At 36.5% G+C, this 27,929-nt stretch overlaps 4 protein-coding genes and 1 non-coding gene across 5 annotated transcripts in view; 3 read left to right on the top strand and 2 right to left on the bottom strand.

Moving 5' to 3' along the window:
• The first annotated feature begins 63 nt into the window (after nucleotides 1-63).
• On the top strand, nucleotides 64-7,850 carry LOC117794526 (AF4/FMR2 family member lilli). Its single transcript, XM_034635168.1, has 2 exons — nucleotides 64-626; nucleotides 5,811-7,850. The coding sequence occupies exon 2, from the start codon at nucleotides 6,025-6,027 to the stop codon at nucleotides 7,807-7,809; it is 1,785 nt and encodes a 594-aa protein (XP_034491059.1). The 5' UTR covers nucleotides 64-626; nucleotides 5,811-6,024; the 3' UTR covers nucleotides 7,810-7,850.
• Nucleotides 7,851-11,478: 3,628 nt separating this feature from the next.
• On the top strand, nucleotides 11,479-14,056 carry LOC117779441 (putative ribosome-binding factor A, mitochondrial). Its single transcript, XM_034615646.1, has 2 exons — nucleotides 11,479-11,966; nucleotides 13,164-14,056. The coding sequence occupies exons 1-2, from the start codon at nucleotides 11,571-11,573 to the stop codon at nucleotides 13,959-13,961; spliced, it is 1,194 nt and encodes a 397-aa protein (XP_034471537.1). The 5' UTR covers nucleotides 11,479-11,570; the 3' UTR covers nucleotides 13,962-14,056.
• Nucleotides 14,057-15,095: 1,039 nt separating this feature from the next.
• On the bottom strand, nucleotides 15,096-16,458 carry LOC117779471 (60S acidic ribosomal protein P2). Its single transcript, XM_034615681.1, has 3 exons — nucleotides 16,318-16,458; nucleotides 15,712-16,151; nucleotides 15,096-15,295 (listed from the first exon to the last, which is right to left on the bottom strand). Exon 2 carries the CDS (start codon nucleotides 16,148-16,150, stop codon nucleotides 15,809-15,811), a length of 342 nt encoding a protein of 113 aa, XP_034471572.1. The 5' UTR covers nucleotide 16,151; nucleotides 16,318-16,458; the 3' UTR covers nucleotides 15,096-15,295; nucleotides 15,712-15,808.
• Nucleotides 15,386-15,465, bottom strand: LOC117794385. Its single transcript, XR_004618423.1, has one exon. It is a non-coding gene; the product is annotated as a small nucleolar RNA Me28S-Am982 (small nucleolar RNA).
• A 183-nt stretch (nucleotides 16,459-16,641) lies between the features above and the next one.
• Nucleotides 16,642-27,929, top strand: part of LOC117794509 (midnolin homolog) — a 41,189-nt gene continuing 29,901 nt past the window's right edge. Inside the window, exons 1-2 of the mRNA XM_034635149.1 lie at nucleotides 16,642-16,708; nucleotides 17,755-18,299. Of these exons, the coding sequence (XP_034491040.1) occupies nucleotides 17,785-18,299 (515 nt within the window). The 5' untranslated portion in view covers nucleotides 16,642-16,708; nucleotides 17,755-17,784. The remainder of the gene's footprint in view (nucleotides 16,709-17,754; nucleotides 18,300-27,929) is intronic.

Genomic DNA, 27,929 nt, shown 5'->3' with positions numbered 1-27,929 from the left:
CCAATTTTGTAATTTGATTAAAATGGTACATGCTGCCAGATCGGAGATTTTTGCAGGGTGGCAACCTGTGGACCGGGTGGCAGCCCTCCACACCAGTGCATGAAGTTGGCAGTGCGCAAAGTAAATTATACTTAAAATATCCATTTCAAAACACACATTTAAAACAACGATTTTGAGCCGTGCACGCGGTAACCGTGTAAACTGTTTATTGTTATTGTTATTGAGATGTTAGTGAGACACAGAGCATTGCTTGCGCTTTCTAATCGCATTCGTTGATGTTTCAAAAAAAAAACACGCGCGTTGCGCGTCGTGCGAAACATATTCAAAAGTTGTTTGCAACTCGCTGTGTGTGTATGGTTGTGTGTGTGTGCTGGCTTTATTAAACATTAACATTGCGAAAAATCAATATACATTGTGTTCGTTAAGTCTTGTGTGTTCGACTTTGTATAATGTGTATGTGTCGGTGTGTGTGCGTGTGTGTGTTTTTGTAATTGTATATGTATGCGCACCGTAAGGTTGTAGTGTAAGATTTTTGTTAAACAAAAAAAGGACGCCAGGAGTAAAGGAGAAGGGGACAAAACACGCGCCTAATAAACACATCAAACAACAACGGCCAGAAATAAAAGGTAATAACAAAGTAATAACATAGGCATGTGTAACTGTGTATGTACATACATATGTATATATCCTTGCAACTAAATATAAACAGTCGACGATGTCGGTGCCACAAATAAATAAATCGCATCAAACAGAACCAAATATATTGCATGTGTGTGTTGTGTGTTTATATTGTTGTTTAATTGATGCCTTTGTCTCCAAGCGAAATTTCCAACTCCATTTCAACAAGCTAAATAATGCATAATTTTTTGCCTGACGCGACGTTGAAGCTCTCCCGGCTTTATTTATTTAGTTTCTTCGTTTTATTTGCAGCGATTCTTGCGATTTATTTTGCCCACACAGCTCGCACATACACACACAAACGCATACACGCTCACATGCTGTTGCCTGTGTCTGTGCTTCCTTTTTGTGCTTCAGCTTTATTGTTGTTGTTGCTGTTGCCGCTGCTTTTTGTTTGTTATTTCGACATGGTTGTTCCTTTAACAAACGCACTGTACAGCCCGGCACTCTGAGAGAGTGCGAACGGGAGAGTGTGAGTGCGAGAGACCAAAACCGATATTTTGCTCTCTTTCTTCAAATTTTGACTTTGCTTAGCTCTCCTGCAGCGTTTTTGCATTGCATGAATTTATTTTTCTCGTTTGCTTTTGAAACGACAAAAACAAAAACAAACGGAAATTATTAGTGATATTCCTTCAACTAAAGAAGTGCATTTATCGATCGATCTATTTAGCCTTAATGTTATATACTGATTTTGTTCGTATTTTCTGCTATAAAACTTTTTTGCAAATACAAAAGTAAATATAAGACTTTCTAATCTATACAAATGTATATGTAGCCAGTTGAAACCTGCAAATGTAGAAATACGCAAATAATAATGTAGATATTTAAAAATTACTTAAAATTAAATTTTTGCGCAAATTTGAAATTAACGTCCTTTTTTTTAAACAGCTATTAGAAACTGCTTGCTATGCCAATAAGTGTCCAAATCTATCGATAACTTTAACTCTGTATAGCGGCCAGTTTGTTGTCACGGGCAATTTCATTTTGATTTTACTTTTCTTTGGTCTCCTGCAACGACAGCTTTTTTTGTTTTGTTTTGCTTTGTTTTTTTTTGCCGACAACACATGTTCCCTCATACCAATAGCATTCATATATATAGATGTATGTGTGTAGTTTTGATGGCCTGCGCATTGCTTTTGCTTTCGTTTGCTGTCGCTTCATTGATGCTTGTTTTTACAGCTGAAGATCGGTCAAAAGCAAAAAAAAAAAATAAGGATGCCGATTTGCTTGTGTGTATGTGTAGGTGTATGTACATATACAAAGCTTGCAATAAATTGCCAACGTCAGATTATTTAAATATGCAACTGTGAAATATTATTCTAATGCCTTGCAATAAAAATATATACATACATACATACATACATATGTTTGTTTGTAAATTTTTATTACATGCACACATACGCAAAAATTAAAACAAGTTTTCAACCCCCAATTATTAAAATTGTGCTGCAAATATTACAACTTCGTTCGTTTTGTGCTCAGCCTTTCTGCGGTTATTTTTTGCTGTCATAGTTTTCGCATTGTTGTTGTTTTACTCATGCTTTTAATGCTATTTTTGTGTTACAGTCTCCTTTGTGCTGCCGCAACGGCGTCGTCTTCAAAGCATACACACATACATATGTACATGCATTCATACACATATATATGTATGTGTGTAATTCTGTTTTATTGTTGTTTCCTTTTGCTGGAAAATTTTTATTGTTTTTATTGCTGCTGCCAATTTTGCTTGGGCCTCCTTGTGTGAAAGAGCGAGAGCGAACGAGTGAGCGCACAGGGGCTGTTCGTGTTTTGTCCTCAACGCTCTCTCGCTCTCTACTAAGAACAAGGAGTTTGTTTTTGGTTTTTTGCTTTGCGCCAATTGCGAATTTGCAGAATCGAATGTTGACTATACTGGCGTTTTTAAAGATATAAAAAGCATCTTACATTAATAAAAAAAAAAAAATTCGCATAATATTATGTTTCTGTAGTTGAAGGCATTTAAAATAACCGTTACATTGATGTGCTTCTATAGTTTGTGCAAGTTTCCAATTGGGATTTTTGTTACCACATGCAGTGCACTCTTGCTGCTTGCTTATTTCGATTTTCGTTTCTCTTTTATTGTTTAACATACTATTTTATATCCCTTTTCGCGACGCTCTCATACACAAGTGGAATGCAAAACAAACAGGTGCAATTACAGTGAACACACTTATGCATTAATGCTTGCATCTCATTTATTTTTTAACCCGTTTGAACCGGTTATTAAAATATTTTAAATTATTATACTAAATTTTGAAAAGATATGAAACCAATTGACTATTATGATTAATAATAAATATATTAAACCTTTTTTAAAATGATTTTAAATGATGTAAGTGAATTTTTTAGACTATTTAATTTAAAATCCTTTTCTCTTTTACTTTTAAATAGCCTAAATATGATACGTAATATTTAAGAAATCGGGCAAAAATATAGAAAAACAGAATCGTAGTGTGTAAATTGTTTGAAAAATTAATTTGAATATGTTTTAGAAAGGAAATTTTAAAAAATGTTTTTATTTATTTATTTTTTTATTATCAATTTTAAGTTTTTGTGCCCGGTGGCCAAATATAATTTTAGTTCATAGATAGTTTGTCCCACTATGCAATTTTATTTAACTTCCTTTGCTCCATTTCCTTGCCTTACTGCGCAAACGCGCTCTCTCACTCTCACACACGGTATTTTGCTCTTAATGCTTGTGAGTTTGTGTGTGTGTGTGTGCCATGCTCCCTTGTTTTTTGTTGTTCCTGCTTTGCTCGCTGCTTCCTTTTCAAAATGCTAAAGTAAAGTGCTCAAAATTGCTCTGCTCTTCTGCAGCAACAACTACAGCAGCAGCATATTTCTGTTCCACTCTCCCGCACCAACACATTGGCGCTAACCGCAGCAGCAGTAACAACAACAAGCGGCAGCCTGTGTGCTTTCCTGGCTCGCTTCGTCGTCGTCGTCTTCTTCATCGTCGTCGTCGTTGTTGTTGTTGCTGCTGTCGTAGTCTTCGTCGTTGCCGTCGGTTGTTGTTATGCTTGATTTTTATTACTTTACTTTTTCAGTATAATTCTTTGTCTTTTGGCGTTTGTTTAATGCAAAAAGAAGAAAAAAATACGAAAAGGAAAAGACCAAGACAAGAACAAGCACACATACTCATGCAGTAACGTACACAGAGAGGCACGCACACACATACACACACACACACGCAAGAACAGAGATACCAAAAAGGAAGAAGCACAAACTACATTTTTAAGCACAGACAGGAGTCTGTACAAAATAAAATTTTGCGCAACGCGCGTTGTCACATTGCAAAATAAAATAATAAGGAGCAAAGAGGCGCATTTAACAAAAATCATTACAAAATCAAGTAAACCAAATACAAATTGTTTAAAATTTTGTGTTCAGCCACCGCTAAGTTAAATTGTTTATTCTTGTGCTATTTTATTTTTATTATTTCCTTAGAAAAAAAATCAATTTCCATTTGTTAAAATTGTTGTTAACTTCAAGCTGAAAGAATATTTTCGGTTTAATTTTTTCCTATCCATTTTTATTTGGCGCTCGCTTTGTTGTTGTTCGTGTTTTCAAGTGCAAAAGAAATCTGCCGACAACTAAAACAACAACAACAACGGAAATTTGTTGTTATTTTGTGTTTTGTTGCATTTTGCTAATTTTTATTGAATTTCTTATTCAAATTGTTTGAATAAAGTGAATCTTGTATTTTCCGATTGTCACAGTTGCTGTGAACGAATAACTCGTAGATCGGAACGAATAATGTGAACGAATAGCTTATATATTGAAACGAATACTGTGAATGAACAAATGATTGGCTGTAAAATACTTTTTGAATGATATTAATAATGAGTGCATGAATAAATGCGATTGAATGGACGAATAATGTGAATGAATCGATATGCACTATAAATGAGTATTGTGAATTAAAACATTATAGGTAAAATTAATAGTTAACTAGACAAACGATCGAATGTATCTTTGAATAATGAATAAACGATCAAATTAGTGTTTGACTGATAATGACTGATAAATTGGGTGTTTCAAAACGAATAAATGATCAAGCTAGTGCTTAAATTTAACATTTTATTGCATTTAACATTTAATATAATTATTTGTTACAAATTCGTTTAGTGCAAAATCGTTATTCAACATTAATTTCCTAATTTAATTAGTTTTAATATTGCCTACTTTTAAAAAATACAGTTTAATGATTACAAAAAAATTAAATAAATAGAAATAACGTTAATGAACGAGTAAATGAATTATTACATTTGTAATTTTCATATTTAAATTTTTTATTACACATTTAATTTTTTTTGGTTATTTTTTAAAATTTGTTATGAGGGTGTTTACATGAAGGAAATGCAAATAATAAATTAACAAAAATAATAATTAAATATTTTATAGTTTTTTCTTTTTGTTCAGGATGTAACAGGCAGTTGGCTGGGATATCTTGAAAATCAAAAAACTTTCATACTAAAGATTTACTTGCATTCGATTGCTTCTATGGCACCTATATGATACAATCAGGGGTGCTACAGAAAGCGAAACCCACCGAAAATCTCTTAAAAATGTATAGAGTTTTGGTTGATTAAGATAGCTTTAAAACTAACAAAGCTTTTCAAACTAAGTAATTAACTCGAAGTGTGAACTTTGACCCCCTTGCATTTCGAATTTCGCAAAACGCCGTCTTTATGCACGATAAAATTCTCTTAACTATGTTGTGTGAAAATTTCAGCTTCCTAGCTCTTATGGTATAGCTGTGCAATGGTCAGTTAATCAGTGAATGAGTCAGGACAAAGAATATTATATATATAGATAAATTATTTGTTGTCTTTTTGAAATTTATTTAAATATTATTATGTAAAAATATATTCTGCGTCTTTTTAAAAGAATAAATTGTAATTATATAAAAAAAAATGGAATTACTTACTTATAATGATTTAAGTCAATAATTTATTTAGAAGTGTGTAAAACTTGTGTGAACAAAGGTTTTCATACTTATAAATGATGAATTCACTAAATTTTTAGCATGGTTACTAAAATAAATAAATAAAATTAATAAAATTATAATATGAATTAATATTAATATTTTGACTTTCACATTTTCCTTGCAGATAAACGAGCCTGACTTTTTGAGCTTCCAATCCGAGAGCTTCCAACGGCTTCCATTTGGAGTTAAGAGACTGGGAAGACTGGTAACTGGAAACCTGGTAATTGGAGGACATTGGAGACTGGAGAGACTGCAATCTGATTGATTGAGTGTTGCACGTGGCGTGGCGTGGGCAGAGAGAGAGAGAGAGGATTCACAGCTGCAACACAAGCCACACGATGAGTGCTGCCACACAAGAGTTCTGTGTGCGATGGAACAGTCATTTGGGCAGCATTGGTGCTGCCTTTCCACAGCTGTTGGCGGGTCAGAGATTCGTGGACGTGACCTTGGCCTGTGAAGGTCATCAGGTGCATTGCCATCGACTCGTTTTGGCCGCATGCTCCACATACTTTGAGGCCATTCTGGCCGAGAATCCATGCAAGCATCCAGTGATCATATTGCCCAGCGAAATCAAACTCTGGGAAATTCAAGCGTTAGTTGATTTCATGTACAAGGGCGAGGTGAACGTAACGCAGGCGGGATTAGGACAACTCTTGCGTTGTGCGGAACAATTGCGTATACGTGGTTTGTATGGATCGGAGGCGGCTATCAACTACAAACAGTTGCAACAAATGCGACAGGAGTTGGCAACACAGGAGACAACTTCGTCACTGAAACAAGAGGCACAACAGCAGCAGCAGCAGCAACAACAGCAGCAGCAACAACAACAATTGGACAGCACAGAGACGGATGATACGGCCACCAATTCAACAACATCCACAACAAGCACAACGGCATTGTCCGCCAAGCAACAACAACAGCAGCAGCTGCAGCAACAATTGCTGTTGCAGCAACAACAACAGCAGCAGAAGGAACAACGCCAGCAACGACAGCAAACAAATGGCAAAGATGCGCTGCAGTTGCAATTGTTGCAACAACAACAGCTGCAGCAGCAACAACAGCAGCAGCAGCAACAACAACAACAACAAACAAATGCTGGCTCCTCGGCAGCAGCTTCCAACAATTCGAATGCGCCAACTGAGGATGATTCCGCCGATGATGCGAGCAACAATTGGAATGCCTATAGCGAGCATTATGAGGACAACAAACTCAGCGTGCAACTGTTGCAACAACAAGAACAACAACAACAACAGCAGCAACACCAGCAGCAGCAGCAGCAACAACAACAACAACAGCTGCAACAGTTGCAACATCATTTGGACTCCACCATCGAGGATGATCACAATTATGTGGCCGCCCATGATGAGGATAATGATAGCAGCGGTTTTGTGGCAACTGGAAATGCAAGCAACATGTCTGTGGCAACTGGTTTATCCTTGAGCATGGACACGGATTTGGATACAAGCGCCAACACATCGGGCTCATCGCTGTTGCACAGCTCTATCGATGGTTATACATCGTATAAACGGGTACGCCGATCGGAGGCATCGTTAGCGCAGGCGGCCAAGTGCGTATCCAAAGGTGAAACATTTCAAACGGTCAGCAATATGTTCAACATACCCGTCTCCACCATACGCTTCTATATGGCACGCAAGGGCATTTTGCCCAAGCGTAAGCGTGGACGTGGCGCCTCACATGCGGGCAGCACCATTACCACAACGAATTCAACGGGAAATGCCACCTCGGCGGCAGCGGCAGCGGCGGCAGCAGCAGCTGCCACAATGGCAGCGGCCACAACGTTGGGCAGCTTATCGCAAGTTGGTGCACATCATTTGCCACATCATCTGCCACTCGATGTCATACAACTGAAGCGTCTTACAAATGCTGGAGCAATGGGAGTGGGAGTGGGAGGATCAATTGGTGGCATTGGAGGTGCAGGTGTTGGTGCAACTAGTCCGACATCTGCAACAGCTGCTGCTGCCGCTGCTGCCATGGCGGCTGCTGTGGCATCATCATCACCCGGCTTAGAAGTTGCAACTGCTGCCGGCGTACCCTTCCATCTGCTCAGCGATGCGGCCGCCTTCAAGCTGAGCGAACAGCAACAACAGGCGCACATAATCTAACCGCGATATTGCATACGCTTCCACCTAATCCATATGTGAAACGAGACAGCGAGAGCGACAGTTATAGAGATAGATATATAAGTTTATATATAGATATATATATATATAAGGAAAGATAGAGTGACAGAGGAAGAGATAGAGAGAGGGAGTGTGTGAGCTACACTCCCAACACATTTTCCCCATTTCTATTTCCCACATTTTCCCCATTCAATTACCTCATTCAATGGGTATTTCCATTTCCTTTATTCCTACTTTAATTTTTTGTTGCTATTTCAATCTTTCAATACAGTTATTGCAAGCTATAATGACTTCAATTTCCCTGTTTCAATTCAACTTTTTTCCCTTTAGAATTCCCTAATTCAATTTCTATATTTCAGTCAATTATTCATTGCTGCCAAAGCATCATTTTGAGCTTCAAACATTAAACTTCCCTTTCAATATCCCTTTTCGCATTCAAATTTTGAATTTCAATTTTAATCTTTCAATTTTCTTCAGAAGCAACTTCAACATACGTTACAATCTTATTATGCGAATTATTCATGTCGAAAAAATTACTTAAATTTAACAATTTGAATTAAACTTATTCCGTTTAAAATTTCCTATTTAAATGACAATATTTTAGTCAATATTTCATTACCAAAGCAATTTTTAAGCTTCAAACATTAAACTTTCCATTTCATTATCCATTTTTGCATTCAAATTTTGTAGTTCAATTTCAATCCTGAGTTTGGCATTGCATTTAAAACAACTTTTAAATGCTGTTTACTTTTGTCGCCAACAGACAAAAAAAAAACGAATATTACTTATAGTTTTCAATTTTCTATTGGCCATTTCAATAGCCGCTTTACATTTCAACTTTAATCTCGCATTTTGCTTTGCTTTAAAAGCAAATTTCATGCGTCGTTTTAAGACGTTACATGTGGGAGCCTAAAAATGATAACTATGAAACTCTTAAATATATTAATAGATGCGGATATGTATATATAAATATCAGATTTATATAAATATATTCTATAATTTTTTGTTTCATTCAATGTTTTGCATATAGTCAGCTATCTAATATAAGTAATAAAAAAAAAATATATATATATATATATATATAAATAATTATATTTATATATCTGTATATGTATGTGGCAACTCTTTAACCCGCCCAACCCAACAACGCTCCTCCTTCCCCATAATTGTACGTAATTGCTTATAAGATTTAGCATTAGTTTTACATTGTATTATAATACATGACCTTTTTCCACCTGTTACCCCCTATTTCTCACTCATTCCCCCTCACAACAACCAGATGAAGAAGAAGACGAAGAAAGAGAAACGCTCATTTAACTATTTAACAATTAATAAAAACATTTAAAACAAACAAACAACATTTTGTGCAGTTAACAGACAGTACAATAACAATAATAAAAAAGCGCCTGTAATAAACAACATATACATTATTTTTTCACTCTTTTATCATTTACTGTTAAACAAAGAAAGTCTGCAAAACGTAAAAAAAAAATTTAAGAAAGAAAAGTCATAATTGTAATTGTAATTATTAGCAACAATCGTGTTCCCATTTAAATTCTCAATGTTTAGCTATTTCAAACAAAATTTATACACATTTTTATTTATTTAGAGGCCAAGTAATATTTTTGTATTATTTACAAGCAATTTTTTAATGTAATTTTAATTGCTTGTGCTTAAATTATGTAATAATTGTATAAACAAATAGTTTTATTCAAAAACAAGACTTATTTATAGTATTAAATTTCAAAATCATTACCCAATAGTTAAAAAAAAAATGGGAACACAACCAAAAAAAAAAAAATTAAAGATTATCAACAACAACCAGAACAACAATCATTAGCGCTTAAGAGAGACACTCACACAACAACAACAACACATGCATTTTATATCATTGTTGTTAAGTCATAAATATGATATTGATTTTAAGTAATTTTAATTAATTATGCATTATTTTCTTAAGATATACATATGAATCTTTGAAGCTTCAGAAAAGTGCATTTATGCTGTGTAAAGACTAGTAAAAGACTTTTATTTGTAATTAAGTTCGTTTAATATTCAAATTTAAGACTCTTTGTTTTAAGACATTCAAAACAGTTTTTTTTTTTGTACAAAAACAAACAACACATCATGTAATTTCTTTTTACAATTTATACGAGTTAAACACTCAAACTCAATTAAATGTTTGCCATATTCTTAATATGTATTATGATTACAATCTTTTTTTTTGTGTTTAAAACATAAAATTCTCAAACATGTCGAAAAATAAACCTCATTTTATAAGAAAGAAAATTAAACAAAATTTTTTAGAATTCATAAATGTTCTCGATATTAATCGATATTGAATTGAAACTCGAATTTGTACTTGTTGCCAATTTTCGTTATGATCTCTCGGAAAGTCGTAAGAAATACCCTATGTTTGTACGTGTTTGGAAATGTTGATTGAAAGGCATCATATGCAACATAAATATATATAGAAGACATATTAATATATATATATAAAAATTTTTTTTTTTTAAAGAAAAACAAAACAAATACCTCGTATACATTGAGCATAAATAACAGTAAGCCATATGAATAACACAAAACACCAAGAAGCATAGAAAATGCACTGCAAACAAGCAAAAAAAAAAAAACAAAAACAAAAAAAATTAAATAAATGAAAACAATAAACAAAAGCGAATAACGCTTATTTTACACAGAAATGCAAATAAAACTAATGAATTGTAATTTATTATAAACCGAATGTTGTTACAATAGTCAGAAAAAGAAAACCCATAGCAAGCAAATATAAATAAATATACATATATATATATTTTTTAAAAACCAATTGTAAGATATGCAAACACTAACAAAATACAATTCAAAAAGTTGTGCTGCAGCTTGCTATTAAAGAAATGTATCTATTTTTATTAAAAAAAAAACGACAAAGAAAAACAAAAACAAACGGAACATATTTTTTTTTAGGCTGCCTCTTGTAATAATAAAAAACAAACACGTTGAAATCTACTAAAAATAAAAATTGCGGAACTATAGTTCCCACACATTATTAAAATCAAATGCAAGTATTATGTATCAAACACAAAAATCGAAAAATTGCAAAAAAATAAAATAAAAAAAACCATACATATACATACTATATTTAAAATACATATATAGAATGTATACATAAAAAAAATATATAAATTAAGCCAGAGCAAAAAGATGATAATTAAAAACACGAATAAGCCAGAAAACGCAATGTATGTTATGATGCAAATAAAAACAGTTAAATTTATGTATAAAATATAAAATACGAAAACAAAGCAGATGCAGATGGTATTTTAAATAAAAATTGACAAATTTATTTGCAGTACTATTTTGAAACTTTAAATTTCTAGCCGTTATACCGCGATAACATTTAACATTGCAGTTAACAGCAGCATAAAAGTTTGCCTGGTGTATGGCATTAAATGCTGTATTACTAACGTTTCTATAATGTCATGCTAGTTTTTATGTAAATTAAACACAAATTATAAAAAAAGTTAATTGCTTTGTTTTGCATTTATTTTGTTTTTAGCAAAATCGATAAATTGTTCTTTGGATTATCGAATGCTGTTAGCGATGGTAGCGCATTAACAGCGTTGTTGAATTTACATGGGAGCGCTGTTAAATTTAACGCTGCAATCGATACACATGGCAAAATAAACAATACTATAAAAGAAAAACCAAAACAAAAGGAAAGGAAATTTAGAGGCAAACAACAAATGTTGCGTAACCGACTACTGCCACTGCAACATGCCACCATCAAATTGCAGCTGCAGCGGGCAAAGAGCAACAACAGTGCCGCCAGCTCAAATGCCACACGCCAGAGCAAAATTCTAGGCAAACTCTTTGGCAGTCGTGTGGCAGGCACCAAGAAACGCTGGTATCCCAGCCATGAGGCAACAACTGGCAGCGGGGGCAGCAGTGCCAGTTCCAACGGCAGCTATCAGCCACCGAGTGTCGTTTTCCAGGCGTCGCAGTTCGGGAAGAGCAGCGGCAACGGTTCCAAGCAAAACACGCGTCGCATGTCCGTGTTGAATAAACTGTTTATGACCCACATTACGGATCTGCTTGCCACAGGCGAAGCAGCGGACACAATATTGGGACGCGGCCTGCAGGTAAGTCATGCCATGATTCTATAAGAAAAACAGGATAGACGGACTCCGAAAAAAAGACAAAAATGGGACAAATACTTTAAAAAGTGACGCAAAAACATGAGTGGGATTCCTGAAACAGATTCAAATATGATTTCGATTTGGTTTAAGCTAATCTTTTCAAGTTCATCATTTTATTCAGTTATTTAAATTGTAAGCAATTTTGAGCTACTTTTTTAGATTCGTTTCTCGATCAATCGTGTGAAATAAATTGGTGAAATTGATTGATATTTTTTTTTTAAATCTGTCTAGATTTGTCAGTTGTATTTTAAAAATTATACATACAATAATTAATATACATAAATAAATCCAAGAATTTCTATATTTTAAAATTTGTATTAAAATTCGATAAATCAATGATTCTGCCGATAAATTAACAGTTCTATGATTGCGATCTTCATTTTGAATTTATCTCAATCCAATTATCAAAAATAAACTCGAGAATCACCTATGATTTTTCTATATTTTTAAAATATGATTCAAAAATATGTTTTAATAATCTAGATAATTATGTCTAACTTTGCCTTTATATCGACAGTTCTATGTTTTCGCTGATGATGCCGGAAATTAAATTTAAAACTCAATTTTCAGTTTGAATTAACATCAATTTAATAACCAAAAATAATTTCAAGAATTTGGAAACACATTCGAAATTTTTCCATATTTAAATATTTGCATTCAAAATCTATAAATCGATAATTTTGTATAATGTTGCATATAAATCGACAGTTTTAAGTATGTTTTCGCTGATGATGCTTAAAATCCAATTTTAAACTCGATCTTCAGTTTTTATTTCTTATAACCGAAAAATAAATTCAAAAATAAAGAAACGCATTTGACATTTTTCAATATTTAAAAAATTTGTTTGAAAAGTCTTTAAATCGATGTACATTTTTTATGAATCAACAATTTTAATTTTTAAAAATTTAATTTAAAGCATGGATTTTTAATTACTTAATTAAACTAAGAGCAGTTGATCTAAAGTAATTTTTTGTATTTATTTATTTATTTGGTGTCAACTCAGAACAGCTGACAAAAATTAATTAAGCAAAATATCTTAAAATTTAAATTAAAACTGAAACAAAAAGAAAAAGAAAAATAAAACAAATTTAAAATTTAAAAGTATAAATGAAAAATAAAATGAACTCGACTAATTGGCAGGTGTCACGCGTGAAGATCAGCTCGGATTTCAGCTGCGTCAATGTTTATTGGATGGGCAATGATGCAACACTGGAGACGGAGCTGCAACGCAGCAGCGGACGCTTGCGGCACGAATTATCGCAGTTGCGTCTCATGGGCGAAGTGCCGCGCATCAAGTTTGTCCGGGACAAAACCGGCAGCAACATCAACAACGTGGAAAACATTCTGCGCACATTGAATCTAAAGCCTGTAGAGGAGGAGGAGGAGGAGGAGAAGGAGCAGCAGCAGGAGAGGGAGCAGGATCACAGCTTTGATGTGGCACAAACGGCGCGGCAGGAGTTCTACGGCAATGTGGCAATGCCAACGACAACTGCTGCTTGGCCGGAAATGCGGCACGATGTTTTGGGACTCGATCATCGTCGGATCATGGACAAGATCTGGACCAAAATGCGCAAAACCAAGCAGGCTTGGGAACAGCATCAGCAACAACAACAACAACAACAAAATCCAGACACAGCTGCCTCCCCCTCTTTCTCTTCCTCGGCCACCACCTCTCCGGAATTGTTGCGCCTGCAACAACAAATGTCACAAGCTGCAACGGAGACTTCGCAACACAAATTCGAGGCTTTTCTGGCCAAAAGACGCGAACGTAAGCAAACGCCGGAACGTAAAAAGCATCGACGTGATGACGACGACTTTACGTTATCCGCTACGTTGCCGGATTACGATGATTGGGAGCAGCGGGAACGTAACACGCAGGATGATTACATTCTGGAGGATGATAAGGATAATAAGCCACATAACTATCGCAATTCCTAGTCGTAAACTAAATAAACTTAATAGTTTCTTGTTACTTGTTGATAGTAATTTTAGTTTTGTTAATGATAATAAAAATAATAATATTGTACAATGAATTGCAAGTTAATAGACCTTCTATATAGCATCTGATCTTTTGGGATCTACAGTAGAATCAGTCAAAAACTTAAACGACTCTTTTCTTTTTAAAAATAATATGCAATTAACTGGCTAAACTTTAATCATTATTTAAAAAATCAGCGTTTAAATTCTGTAAACGGTAAACTTACTTAAATTTGTAATACTTAAGTTTAGTAGGTTAAATAAGCTGGCAGCCACTGTATACAATATGTACGCACATATTAGACTGTATACATAATGTGTATACATTATATACTATTTCTGTCTCTGTCTTCATGTAAACAAACTAATAATCTTAAACAAATGGCTAAGATGCCTTATCTTTGTAGATTTCTAGAAACTATTAATCCTTATTTAAGCAAAAAGTACATATGTACGTAATTATGTACATACATAACTTTATTAAGAGATTCTAGATTCTGCTCAATTCGTAATTTACAGCTTGAATTGATTCCATTGGTACAAGACTTAGAGCAAAGAGGAGCTCCCCTTTCCCACAAATTCGCCATCATGTGGCGCTCTCGCTCTATTCTCTCCTGTGTATATGGCATCCCATACGAACATATAGCTGTCTCGCTCGCACATTGCTAATTAGGAAACACGTGCGAAAGTTGCGCTCAACACATGCACAGTGGGTATAACACACAAACACACTTGAAAACAGGCGCATGTTTATGACAAAGTAACTAACTTTTAAATATGTACATATGCATGAATGAAAATAGAAAATATATATATATAAATTTATATATAATATACAAATTCCGCAAACATTAATAACAGCTCCATGTAAACTTTTCCCCCCTGAGCACTGCATTTATTGAAAAACGAGAAAAAAAAAAAGGTTGTTCTTCATAGCGTCATTGCTGTAGCTCCTCGAGCACGTGCGCTCGTCTAATAATTTTGTCTCAAGTTTACGAACGAAATCACAGATAGTTTTATTTGAAAAACTAAAAAAAAAATAAATACATATTTTCATTTGAGAAAAAAAATAAAAAAAAAACACTACACTTGATATTCTTTGACGTATATAAGTGTAAACACTGCAGATTTTTATTTCATAGAAATAAATGTTTCAACTCTTTTTTTTGTGGTTGTTGTTTTGTGTTTTGTATATATATATTTGTCGTTGGTTGGTAAAAACAAATTTTGAAAGGCAACTCAAAGCAATGTGTGCCACTGTGCAATGCAGAAGATGTTGGAACTGCCCGGCTGTCCTGCAAGTGGAAAAGAGACGCAGCATTAGAATAGTGTAAAATAGCATAAAGTATATAAAAGTATAACAGTTTGTGGTGGTCGTATTGGCAAATGAATCAGTGTAAAACTTGTAAAACATCAACGTTTATGCTCAGTCGAAAGATGGTGAAAGTTTGGTTCATCACAAAACATATGCCATTTGGTACCACTGTGCTCGTTACTACTCATGGTACAAAAATAAAGGTAGCGACAACAGTAGCAGTATGACAGCGAAAGCAAAAATAGGATAAGAATAATTGTGTGCATGTGAGCAAGACAACAGATTTCATAGCCTGCTGGTCATCTCACCTGCTGAGAGGGCTTTCAAAGATGTCGCTACCTTATATTATGGTACATGCAGGAGTAGAAACTCTCTCTCTGTCTATCTTTAACGTACCTTGCTAGATGTTGTTGTAGTTGGTGTTGTTGTTGCTGCACATGTTTAAACGTATATACGTTTGATGTTAAGCATTCGCAAGTGATGAAGTGAAAGCTTATTCGAAGAGAGCGAAACCCATATCATCATCCTCAGATTCGGATTCCTCCTTCTTCTCCTCTTTCTTGGCTTCCTTCTTGTCACCGCCAGGGGCAGCAGCAGCGGCAGCGGGGGCAGCAGCAGCGGCAGCACCGCCACCTACCGGCATGGATGAGAGCTTCTCGCGACCCTCCTTGATCAGATCATCGATGCTCTTGCCCTTGAGCTCCTTGATCACGCGGCTGAGACGCTCAGCGTCAGCCTCAATACCGACGGAGCTGAGGATTTTCTCCAGATCGGCATTGGCGGGGCTCTCTTGTCCGCCGAGGACAGCCAGTAGGTATGCAGCCACGTAACGCATGCTAAAAACACACAACAAAAAATAAAAATAAACATTAATTCAATTGTACAGCGACATTGTCACAAATTTTAATCTTTGATTATTATTGACATCGCTGTGACTTTTTATTCAATACGTTGCCAAATAATATCACAGTTAATTGCAGCACAATTTGTGCTAGTTCTTACTTTAAGTCTTAAGTTCTTGACACGAAACGTGAAAATGCACAGAAAAACACAACTTTCGCCTAGGAGACCTTTAAACGAAAAGAACTATGCAATGCTTTGACACAAGCAGGTCACTTCCGTCTGTCAAAACTGACAGCTCGGCTCGCATGCAACACTGCGGTTTGAAGTAGATGGCGCTTCAGTGTCAGGGTTGTATTTTCTATTCCACTGTTAATTCACACACTGTTAATGTTAGTTAACAGGTGTATGTTTTTGTACATAGCGATTTCGATAGCAACGCGCGTTTTCAAATCAATGATGTATGTCATCGATAAAGTCAGAAGCAAAACCAAAGCCGGTCGAGGCGGACGTGTGACGCTCGGGTGCGCGAAATAGAGATTTGTTTGTAACTGTGCGTTGTCTGTCGCCTGCTCTGGTGTGGTGTGTGTGTTTGTTTGTGTGTTGCTTGGATTTATTATTTTGTTGGCCCGCCGCCGCTTACAATTTGACTCTTCGACGACCACTACAACAACAACTACCAACGGTGGGAGTGTGTGTGTGTGTGTGTGGTAACAAGTACAAAAATTCAAATACAGCAACAACAGTTAAATAGCGTAACGGTCTTATAACTGTTAATAAAAAAAGAGAAAAAATTATCAAATTCTTTTGGACATTTTCGCCGCATGTGCGCGACGCTCAACAACAACAAAACAAAACAAGGAGAAGCGAGAACAAACAAAGATCTATACAGACATATGTACATACATACATGCGTACCTGGAAGCATAAAACAAACGGAGCAACAGTCGAAAAAACATAACCAAAAAGAGACACACGTATGAAAGAGGTAGAAGCAGCAAGCAGCAGCTTTGATCAGAGCAGTAGAGCGAGTGAGAGCATAAGCATAAGCAAGCAGTGCGTGTGAAACTGTAAACTGTTTCGCAATCGAACGAAGACGAAGTTAAGTAAAAAAAAAAAAAGATAAAATAAAAGCCTAACACGCGTCGGTCGGTCGGCTCCGTTGCGTTGCGTTGCGTTACGTTCGTTCGTTCGTTTGGTCTAGTATTCGGCTCCCTACCCCTCCCACAACTGTCTGACTGACTGACTTTGCGCCGCAAGAGACAAAAATTTCAAAAGCAGCTAGGCAAAAGAAGCAGCACAGTCGACGTCGACGTCGTTAACATTGCTGCTTTGCGGTGCGTGCGTATACATATACATATACATGTGCGTTTTGTATGTGTGTGCCTAAGGTGTGGTGTGTATACAAAATCGATTGAAGCAACGCCGTCTTAGTCGCCGTCGCTGTTTGCGTCGCCGTTACGCGATTTTCAACGCATATTTTTTTCTTGTGCAAAGTACATATACATATATATTTTTTGTTGTGGTTTTTTTTTGGTGTCGAATTCGGATTTTGGATATTCTACAAATTTTTGTATATTACAAAAATAAGAAAATTGGTTATTGTTTGTGTGAAAGCAGGAGAGAGAAATGATGGATAAGTCAACAACAACAACGAACGCGGCTAATGCAAAAGCCGCAACAACGGATGAGGCAACAACAGCAACAAATACCGCTGGGTGTGGCAGCAGCAACAACAACAGCAGCAGCAACAACACTACTAATGGCAACAACAGCAACAACAACAATGTGAATGCCAACAGCAGCAACAGCAACAACAGGAACAACAGCAACCACAGCAACAACAACATAATCAGTGGCAACAATGCGCGTCACAATAGCTTGCAACGTTTTTCCATGGCCACAACAAGTGCGCTGCTCGGCAACAACAACAACAGGAGCAGTTCCACAACAGTTGCCACAACAACAACAACAATTGGAGTTGGCAACAACAACACGATGATTAACCTCAATATCAGCACAACAACCGGCGGCAATTTTGGCGTCAGTGTTGAGCCGCATATAACGGTTGAAAGCCTCAAGAAGATTATAGCCAAGAAACTGAAAGTGGCCAAGGATCGCATTTGTTTGTTGCATCGTGAAAAGTGAGTACAAAATGTATATAGAGATAGAAAGCACTAAGGAAGATGAAGAAGAAGAGAATCAAGGATAATATCAAGCAAGCAACATACTCTTATTTACTATCCCTCTATCTCTCTTCTCTCTTGCTGGACAACGTGTTGGCAACGCGGCATTTGTTCGTATTGTGCGTGGTTATTAACCTAAAATCGAAGAAGCAAGCAGTGCACCTTTCAAGTTTATTCATTAGAGTGACCATGCTGCGTTAGGAAATTATATTATTTGAACCTTTATTATAAATTATTATTTTGAAATATAATTTGTAATCATTATTTATTAAAGTGATCATGCTAGTTATTATTAACTATTATTATACATATTTTTATATTATAATTTGTATTTATTATTTATTAAAGTGACCATGCTAGTTGGAAATTTAAGCAAGCAAGCAGTTGAACGTTAAAGCTCCTTAATCAGTGTGACCATATTCGTTGGGCAGAGTTAACATTAAGATTGGTTTAGTTACAGTGCTCACTAAGAGTGACCACATTAATTGGCAACTGTCAACACTTTAATGTCCATTCATAAAGGTGACCATATTTACCATTTGAGCAAATTCAGTATAAAGGCCCATTTTTGCAATGTCTATTTGAGTGATATTTTGAGGTGAATTTCATAGAAGTTAGGGAACTGATCTCCGATATTTATACCGGTAGGAACCGGTACTACAAATCAATATTGATGCTTATTAGAATTTGATTAAAAGTTGAATGCTGAGATTTAAAATATTGAATTTTTTTTGACAAAGTTATGAGTGTTTGAAGATGGTCAGACCTTTGACTTAGCAATTGTACAGTCAAAATATTTGTTTTTTTTTTTAATGTACTCCAAACCCATATACACACAAAATTATTTTTTGAAAAATGTATCTAAACGTACCGGTTCAACCGTTTCAGTTTATTTCAGTTACGGTTCTGTGACCTAAAATGAAACGGTTAGTTTCGGTTATCGTTTTCGGTTCTGGTTCCGGTAGCACTCTATGCTTGATATCATAATTAAAGGCGACCATATTTGACGGAGTTCAAGTTGAGTGACCATATAAGTTGTGTGTAAAGTCTAGAATTATTTTAGAGGGACCATATTAGCTATAAATAATAGAAGTGGCCTAAATTATCGAAGAATCTGAAAGATTTTGGTTAAAAAGGGTTACCATACACTACTATAAACAAGTAAGTGATACCATATGTTAATAGGAGTGGCAAGGGGAATGGGGAAGGGACAAGAAGTGCTTACTGATTTTTCATATGTAATAGTTGCATCAGTACGGAAAATTAAAAACTCACGTGCTAGGAATTAAAAGAGTGTGTAGATGGGTGGAGGGGGTAAGGAAGAGTGGAGAGAGGAAATTGTATTTAAAGCAGTTGCGACTCAAACACACATATTCGATACATTCGATTAATGCTAATTGTTGGTTTAAAACGTGCCTGATTTAAGTTGTATATAAATATATATATATATATGTGTGTGTGTGTGTGTGTGAACATTCCTTTATGGCATTTGTTGTTATTATTTTTATTTTGTAGAGCTTTGTTTAGTTAAATGATTTTGAGTATCGTTTTATGTTATCGTTTCTTTGTGTTGCCTTTGTTATATTGTATGTATGTATGTATGTATGTATGTATGGCGCAGCTTAATGTTTTCACTATGTTTGCTGCTTTGCTCTGGTTTATTATAAAGATGACCTTAAAAAAATGGCAAAGCAATGACGAAGAGAGAGAGAGACAATTACAGGGTATTTGACACAACAAATTGCTGAATTTCTCTTATGTCACTTTATTATGTGCAACAAAAGAAAACAACAACAAGAAGAGAAATTATCCGCAGCAGCAGCGGCAACAGTAATAGCAGTTACAGCGCTGCCAGCGTCGACGTCGACATCGACGTTAGCGTTCAGGCTGACTTACAACTAGTTGCATTGGTTTTTGCAGCGACATTGCCGGTGCAACAAACAAACAAAAGCAGCAGAGAGCGACAGACAGAGAGAGAGAGAGAGAGAGAGAGAGAGAGCGGACAAACGAAACATAGAAAGCGAAGAAACGAAAAGAAGGAAACAACAAATACGCTTGGCTTGACTTTTCGGGCCCTTTTTATTGCATGTACTCTCTTCTTCTCTCTTCCTCTCGCAGCGTGCTCTCACACTGCATGCAGTGCTCTCTTTGCCATGTGTGTGTGTGTGAGAGCGCGTGTGTGTGTGTTTGTATGCAGCCGCTGCAGCAGGTTAACAGTAAACAACACATTGCGCTGCTTTAACATGTTACGTTATTTTTATTATTTATTTTGTTGTTGGTGAAAATGCATTTGAAGGTTTTCCTGGAAAATGTGAATAGTGAGTGTTAATAGTTAGTGTGAATAAATGCATTGCTTGGAGTTTTCAACTCTTTGCACTGCTTGATCAACTGTACTAAGCAGTGACAGCGACGGCAGACGCATGCCGCAGCAGCAGCGGCATTTTGCATTTGCTTTGTTGCCTCTTTCAGTTCAGGGTTGTGCCTTTCACTTTGATTCAAAAAAAAAAAGAAGAAAATAAAAAAATAAGAGAAAAAAGAATTGAAAAACTTGACTGATAAGAATTTTGCTTGGCATTGTTGTATCGGTTTCTGCTTTTTTTTTTTGCAGCTTCGTTCAGTTGTTGCATCTGCTTTATGCCGCCTGCCACTTTACAACAACAACAACAACAATGTCATTCACATGCACTAACACAAACACACACACACACTCACACTCCACTTGCAAAAATGAAAGCAGTGCTGACTGCAGCGTCGCGACGCCGACTGCGCAGCGGCCGTCACCATGTGAGTGAAGAGATTTCATTTCATATTTGCTGCGCTGCTTGCTGCGATGACGATGGCGACTGAGGCTGCGGCTGCGGCTACTGCGCTGCTCTTTGTTCTTTGGCTGCAATCAAAATTGTTGCTGCTTTTGTTGCTGTTGTTGCGCTTATCGGCGTCGCCTCTGTTGATGATGATGATGTTGATGGTGATGTTGGTGATGATGATGTTGATGTTGGTGTTGATGATGCGTTTGTCAGCATTCGCTAGGGAGACGGGCTTCTCCTTTGTTTGCTAAAAGTTCTACGACCACCCAAATGTCAGATGTTGTTGTTTAACCCGCAGATGCCAATCCCCTTCCACACACACACACACACACACACACACTCGCACACACATACAACTCCCCCACATGGGCTTTTGTGCTGATAACGTGGCTCTAAACGACACAAAACCACCACCAGCAACAACAACAACAACAACAAACAACAGCAGCACCCATAAAAAGCCTTTCTGCTGAAAAGCTTCCATCCACCATCAAAGAAAGAGATGGATATAAAGGCAGATATAGAGAAAGAGAGAGAGAGAGAGAGAGAGATACCTCGAACAAGCCTCGTCTTCTAGGAAGTGAAAACTAAGAAGAAAATCGTTTGCCACTTGCATTAATGAATATTTCTGTTGGAAAAGTCACCACCAGCAGCAGCAGCAGTGAGCCGTAGCAATAAAGAAAAGCCCAATAGGAAAACCCAAAAATGGGAAATAGGAAATAGGCATTTGATTGTGGCTAGAGAATTTATAGGAAGCAACCACCACAAGAGACACCACCAAACTCATTGAGACCATTGCCAGTATAACCACAAAACCTCTTCTATATATATACATATATATATATATATATATATACATATATGTGTGTGTGTGTGTCTGTGTGAGGCTATACAACCCTTTATTAACTTGTCCAGGGCAGCTTAGATTTACCTGAAAAAGCATTTTTGATCCTTCAAGACTATATATCAAAATATAAAAAGCTTAAGCTATTTTTCACTTTTTAACATATTGACAGAATGATGATCAAATTTAGAAAAAATATTTAAAGATTTGTAAAAAATGTTGAATGGGAAAAAAGATTCGAAATTCCTTTGACAATTATTATATTACTATATATGTAATAAAAAAAATTATAAATGTTTTTTTTATAAAATTTTAATTTTTTTGAAAAATCTTACAATATTTTAAATTTACTTGCTCTTATGTAAAAAAAGGATTTTTTCTTTGCTAATTTCAGCGATTCACATTTTACGATTTTAAGACCCAAAGCCCGTCGAAAAGTCCCAAAAGTCCCATTTCTAGTCTATTGTACAAGTTTTTATAACTTCTAGGGTATCTGTTAGTCGAGCAGGCTGCACTAAAGTAAGCAAACTGCGTTTGCTTATGTTTAGTTTGTCAAAAACTGTTTACATTATTTCCAATTTAAATTATAATGCCTTCGCCTCCCCCCACCCCTCTCCTTCTTCCTTCCAATCGCCTCGCACCTTCAAGATCGTGTGTGTGTGTCTGTGTGTGTGTGTGCGTGTGTGTATTCGGCAGATTATTGCGCATATCAGTAACATGACAACTACCAATTTGTTACCCCTTCCCTCTTCCCCCTTCATCACCCCTTTCATCTTATCTGTTCCCATAGCGTTTGCTCAAAGTGTTCTCGCCTTGATTTTGTCACAACGTTGACGTTGACGTCGACGTCAACGTCGCTGTTGGCGTCGCTGTCCGCATCGACGTTGACGTCTATGACATAAGTTATGTTGTTGTCATTGAAAATGTGTCTTCTTCTTTGCGGTGAGAAGAAACAATGGGTGAGATTGATTTATTTAATTAATTTCTTCTCTTTGCCTTTTTTTATGCTTCTTCTTCAGTCTCTATCGCTTTTAGTTCCTAGATCTGCAAGAGATTTTTTTTTTTTTTTATAAAACATTTTATTGTTCATTTCGATTGATGATCGACAGTAAATTTGGATAATTACAATCGATACAAATATCGTTAAACAAACATGGTCTTCTATTACCGACATCTAACGGCAACGAATAGCAGCAGCGACGCGACGTCAACGTCAGCTTCAGCGTCAACGTCAACGTCATCAACTTTGGCAGCGCGCGAGATTTTTTGTTGCTGTGTTTTTTGTTGTTGCTTTTCATCTGTGTTGTTTTCACGTGTTGAGTTTCCAGTGCTCAGCGTGTTGACTTTGTTCGCGTGTGTGTTGAGTTTCTCCGGACAGTGTTGAGTTTTTGCCGCCTTTTAGTATTGTTTGTGTTTTTTGGTTTTGTTTTTGCTTTTTTGGGGCTTGTCACGTTGCTTGGGGGCCCTGGGCCCTGGGCCTTGGGTCTCTCTCTCTCGCTCGATCGCAGCCTCTGCCTTAGTTTCTCTCTCTCTCTCTCTCTCTCTCTCTCTCTCGTTCGCTGTCTGTTTGTATCTCTCTCTTTGCTTTGTTAGCTCTGTTTGTTGAAGCGTGTAGTGATAGTTTTTGTTGTTGTTTTCATTCACAGCAAGACCTTGTAAATAATACTTACATATGTACATATGTACACACACATAGCTTAAAATACAATTGGAGAAGAATTATCTACGACAAAGTTTCTAATACTCTTTACCAATTACTTTAACTAAACAAAAATTGCGAAATATTATTAGTAAAATATCTCCTTGAAAAAAAAAAACGAATTAAGCCCGTGTTTTAAATACCCTGTACTTAATTTAAAACTTAATATGCAATTTTATTTTAATATTTTTTAATTTATCGAGATAACTTTTTTTTTAACAAAACAACAAATAAACTATAGACATACTATGATAATTTTTTTTTTAATTAAAAAATTTTCAAGTGTATTTAAAATAGAATTTGATATCGATATAAATAACAAAAACTGAAATACAACATATAATTAAATTTTTTGTAAACTTTTAAATAACTCTACACACAAGAGAACATAGAAAACAAAAGCAATTTGTTGCTTTAGCTGCGCAGTTATTACTTGTTGTTTGTTGTTATGGTTGTAGTTGTAGTGGTTGTTGTTGTAGTTGATTAGGCAGAACTTGCCCCTTTTGCCCCCCTTGCTTACTCCTCTAGCCCGTTGGGCCGGTGTCGACAGAGATCTTGTTTGAAATATATTGGACAGCGCTTTGTTCTCTCTCTCTCTCCCCCTCCCTCCCTCCCTCGTTTTCTCATTCACACTGCTTGCTTGTTTTATATATATATATATATATGTGTGTATGTGTGTGTGTGTGTGAAGATCAGGTTACACAAGATGCGACGCCGACGTCGACGTTGACGTCGTGGTGCTGTGCTGCCCTTTGTGCGCAGCGCTGCAACGTCGCGACGCTGCTTGCACAACAAGAGCTAAAGAGTGAGAGAATGAGAAAAAGAGTAGCTATTGTAGGGAGAGTTTTTTTTTGTAAGTAATAAAGAGGAATGGATGAATGAATGAACTTAGTGTGTGAGAGAAACTTGTTTAGCTGCAGCTGGGAAAGTTTAACCACAAGTCATTGGGAGAAAGAGAGAGAGAGAGAGGGAGAGAAAGGAATTGCGATTGCAAGATAGTGAGAAAGAGAGAAAGGGAGAGGGACAGGGAGAAAAAACAATAGAGCAGCAACCTGTGCCGTCCGTCTGACGAAACTTCTACAATTCCTACACCCCCATTTTTCCATTCCCCCTTTATACTGCTATCCTTCTCCATCCCCCTCCCTTTCCCGTTAGCTGGCCCCCCTTCCCTCCTCTCTGTTAAATTTGCAAGCCCTACAAGTGTTGGGTTGCCTTCTCAGTCCCCCCGCCCCCTCACTAACTGAACTTGAGAGAGGTCAAGGGAGCAAAGGGGTAAGTGTGGTTAGGGGATGGGGTTGGAGGTACATAGAGCTTATGCTTATGTATGACCCTTGGCTGCCATTTTGTTGTCATTTCTCTCGCTCTCCTTCTCTCTCTCTCTCTCTGTCACTCCCTTTCTTCTTTGTCGTTCATCATTTGTCTCTATGGGCTTAGCCTCGGCTTGATTGCATTGTTTTTAACCCCCCTTCCTCCATCTATCCACGCTTAAGTGCGCGCTAGATGGCGCCACGTTCACGCAGCGAATAGAAGCGAAAGAAGAAGAAGAGGCTGCTGCATTCAATAAATTTGCGAAAACATTTGCAGCACACAAAGTTGCAACGAACGTGAACGAGAAATGCTAGCCAAAAATAGCTAAAAATAGTCAAAAATAGCAAAGTTAAGCTGTTGTTGTTATTGGCTGTCTGCCTGCCTCTCTCTCTCTGTGTGGTATATCTTGTTGCTACAACTAACAACAACGTGTTGAGATACAGATACAAATGTATGTACATGTGTCTGTATTCGAAATGCGCTTTGTTTTTGTGTATCTTGAAGATACACAAATAAAAATAAAAATAAATCCACTTACATAGTTGCCAAATCGGATGCTAATGGCACGTTTGCGTGTTTCTCTCGCTCTCTCTCCCGCTCTGCCAGTGGGTGTATCTTAGTATCTGACAGATACATGCAAACATTTCGCTTTAATTATGCCAAATTGCACAAAAATATCGAACATTATCTATTTATATATACCCAAATATACATACACACATTTGTACATATAAAGAGCAACAAGAGATGCTTCTTCTTCCTCGTTTTCTTCTTCTTTATCAGGTGCTTTTGCGTACGGTGGTTGTGTTTATATGCGTATATATATATATATATACATATGTATAGGTGTCAATGCACCACATATATATTTAAGCTGTGCAGATCTTACTCCACTCCCCCACCCCGCCCACTCTCATTGCTTTATTAAATATTTGCACTGTTTACAACAACTGTTGTTGTTATTGTTATTTCGGCAACAAAAGAGTCAGAGACAATTGCAAAACAGCTTTAAGTACTGTGCAGTGCATTATTAAAGCAAGCAGTGCAAATAGCAAAGTGCCGTTAGATAGAGAGAGACACAGCACAAGAGAGAGTGCAAGCAAAGATGGTGGACAAAGCACAGCAAATTGCAATTGAAATATGAAATGAATTAAAATGACAACAAAGACAATAACAACAACAACAACTCACTTATGTTTGAACAGAGACACGTTCATTCATTCATTCATTCACTTATTCATTTCAATTGAAATTTACATTCATAAAGTTTCTGTTCTCATTTACTTTTTTTTTTTTTTATTTGTACTTCTTGTCTAACAATTTACATGTGAGTGTTCATTGAGCAAATATCCAGTGCAGTGATAGAAAAGAAGATATGGAGAGTGGCAGAGGAGTAAGGAGAGACAGCGAGGGGTTAACAGCTAGTGTTAACAACATCCATATGTACATACATTAACTGTACTCACGCTTTTAATTTACAATTACGACTGCCTTTCAACATTTTTTTGTCGTTGTTATTTTTTTTTATTTTTCTTGGCGTATTCTTTATTGTTATTGTTTTTTGCCTTTTGCTAAATTAAGTAAGCGGCGCTGCAAGTTTTGTTGCTGCTGTTGACGCCGACGCCAAACGTCAAACGCCTTCGTCGCATTTACTTTCAATGCAAAACGAAAAAAAAAGCAAGAATATTACTTACGCCATCAATAACGTCATTCAGAGCAGCGTAAAACTGTTGTTGCCTCTGCCCAGGCAGGCCTAAGCTTGCTCTGCTCCCCACCACACAACACACTCACCTCCACTCACACTCACATAGACACATGCACATGCACACACGCGCTGTGATCTCGTCGGGACCGGCCGGCAATTTGTTTTTAGTATAGAGAGCGTGAGAGCGCTTTTGCGCTCCTCTCTCTCTTTGTATGCACGCGTTCCATAACACACTAATGAAAACCAGCCAGCCTGTGGGCCAGTGTTGTCAACTTTAAAGCATCAAAAAAAAAGCTATTTGTAATGGGTTGAAGTTGAACAAAAATTATTTGGCAGAAAGAAAATGTATAAATCACTATAACATCGCGAAACCTAATCTAGATTCTCATGATTTTGTGATTTCAAGCACTAAATAGTGATTATTATTGAAAAATCCTTGAAAATCAATGTTCAATCTACATGTATCATACTATTTGTACGTTTAAAAAAAACCAAAACCTTTATGTTTTTGATATGTATTTAAACGGCAAATATGTAGTAATACGAAAATGAGAAAAACTGAGGATGCACATACACATGTATGTATGTACATATGTACATTTTTTTTTTAAAAACAAAACACATTTAAAAGAAAACCAGAATTCGCGATGTCCACTGTTTGTTTAATCTTTGCCCGCAATAAAATTTTAAAGCCAGATGTGACGAGAAAAAAGCTGCATGGGCAACACTGCCTGTGGGGGCTACTTGAATTTGTGTGTGTTGTGTTTTGTTGGCTTTGTGTGTGTGTGTGTGTGAGTGCGCGCGCACAAAAGCAGCGACGTCGCGACGCTGGCAACTCGTTGCGTTGTTGTTGCTATTGCTATTTCTATTGCTGTTGTTGCTGTCTGTCTATTTGCATTTCAATGTTTGCCCTTTCGCAAAACGCCTTCCGGTGGCTGCTGCGCTGCTGCTGCCGCTGCCGCTGCCTGTCAATTTGTTGATTAAAGCAACACAGCAATAGTGACAGCGATGGCGACGGCGACGGCGACGTCACTGCCAGCTTCGCTGAATCAATAGCTCGAAATTAGAAGCAGTCTCTAGTTGTTTTTATTTTTTTTTTTGTATTTCATACATATTTTCGTTGTTAGGTGGTCGCCTTGTTGTTGGCCATGTATAGAGGGTATGGTGGGTATCGGCTATGGTGACTCTGTTGAGAGAGGAAAAAGGAAGGGGAGGGGAGGGAAGG

Source organism: Drosophila innubila, chromosome X, assembly GCF_004354385.1.
Source record: "Drosophila innubila isolate TH190305 chromosome X, UK_Dinn_1.0, whole genome shotgun sequence".
Taxonomy (NCBI): Eukaryota; Metazoa; Arthropoda; class Insecta; order Diptera; family Drosophilidae; genus Drosophila; species Drosophila innubila.
This window is presented reverse-complemented; position numbering and strand designations above follow the sequence as displayed.

Bases quoted from the DNA above. Each gene is read 5' to 3' on its own strand.
- LOC117779441 (XM_034615646.1), top strand. From the start codon at position 11,571: ATGTTGCGTAACCGACTACTGCCACTGCAACATGCCACCATCAAATTG. The intron at 11,967-13,163 runs GTAAGTCATGCC...ACTAATTGGCAG, and splicing joins TATTGGGACGCGGCCTGCAG to GTGTCACGCGTGAAGATCAG.
- LOC117779471 (XM_034615681.1), bottom strand. From the start codon at position 16,150: ATGCGTTACGTGGCTGCATACCTACTGGCTGTCCTCGGCGGACAAGAG.
- LOC117794526 (XM_034635168.1), top strand. From the start codon at position 6,025: ATGAGTGCTGCCACACAAGAGTTCTGTGTGCGATGGAACAGTCATTTG.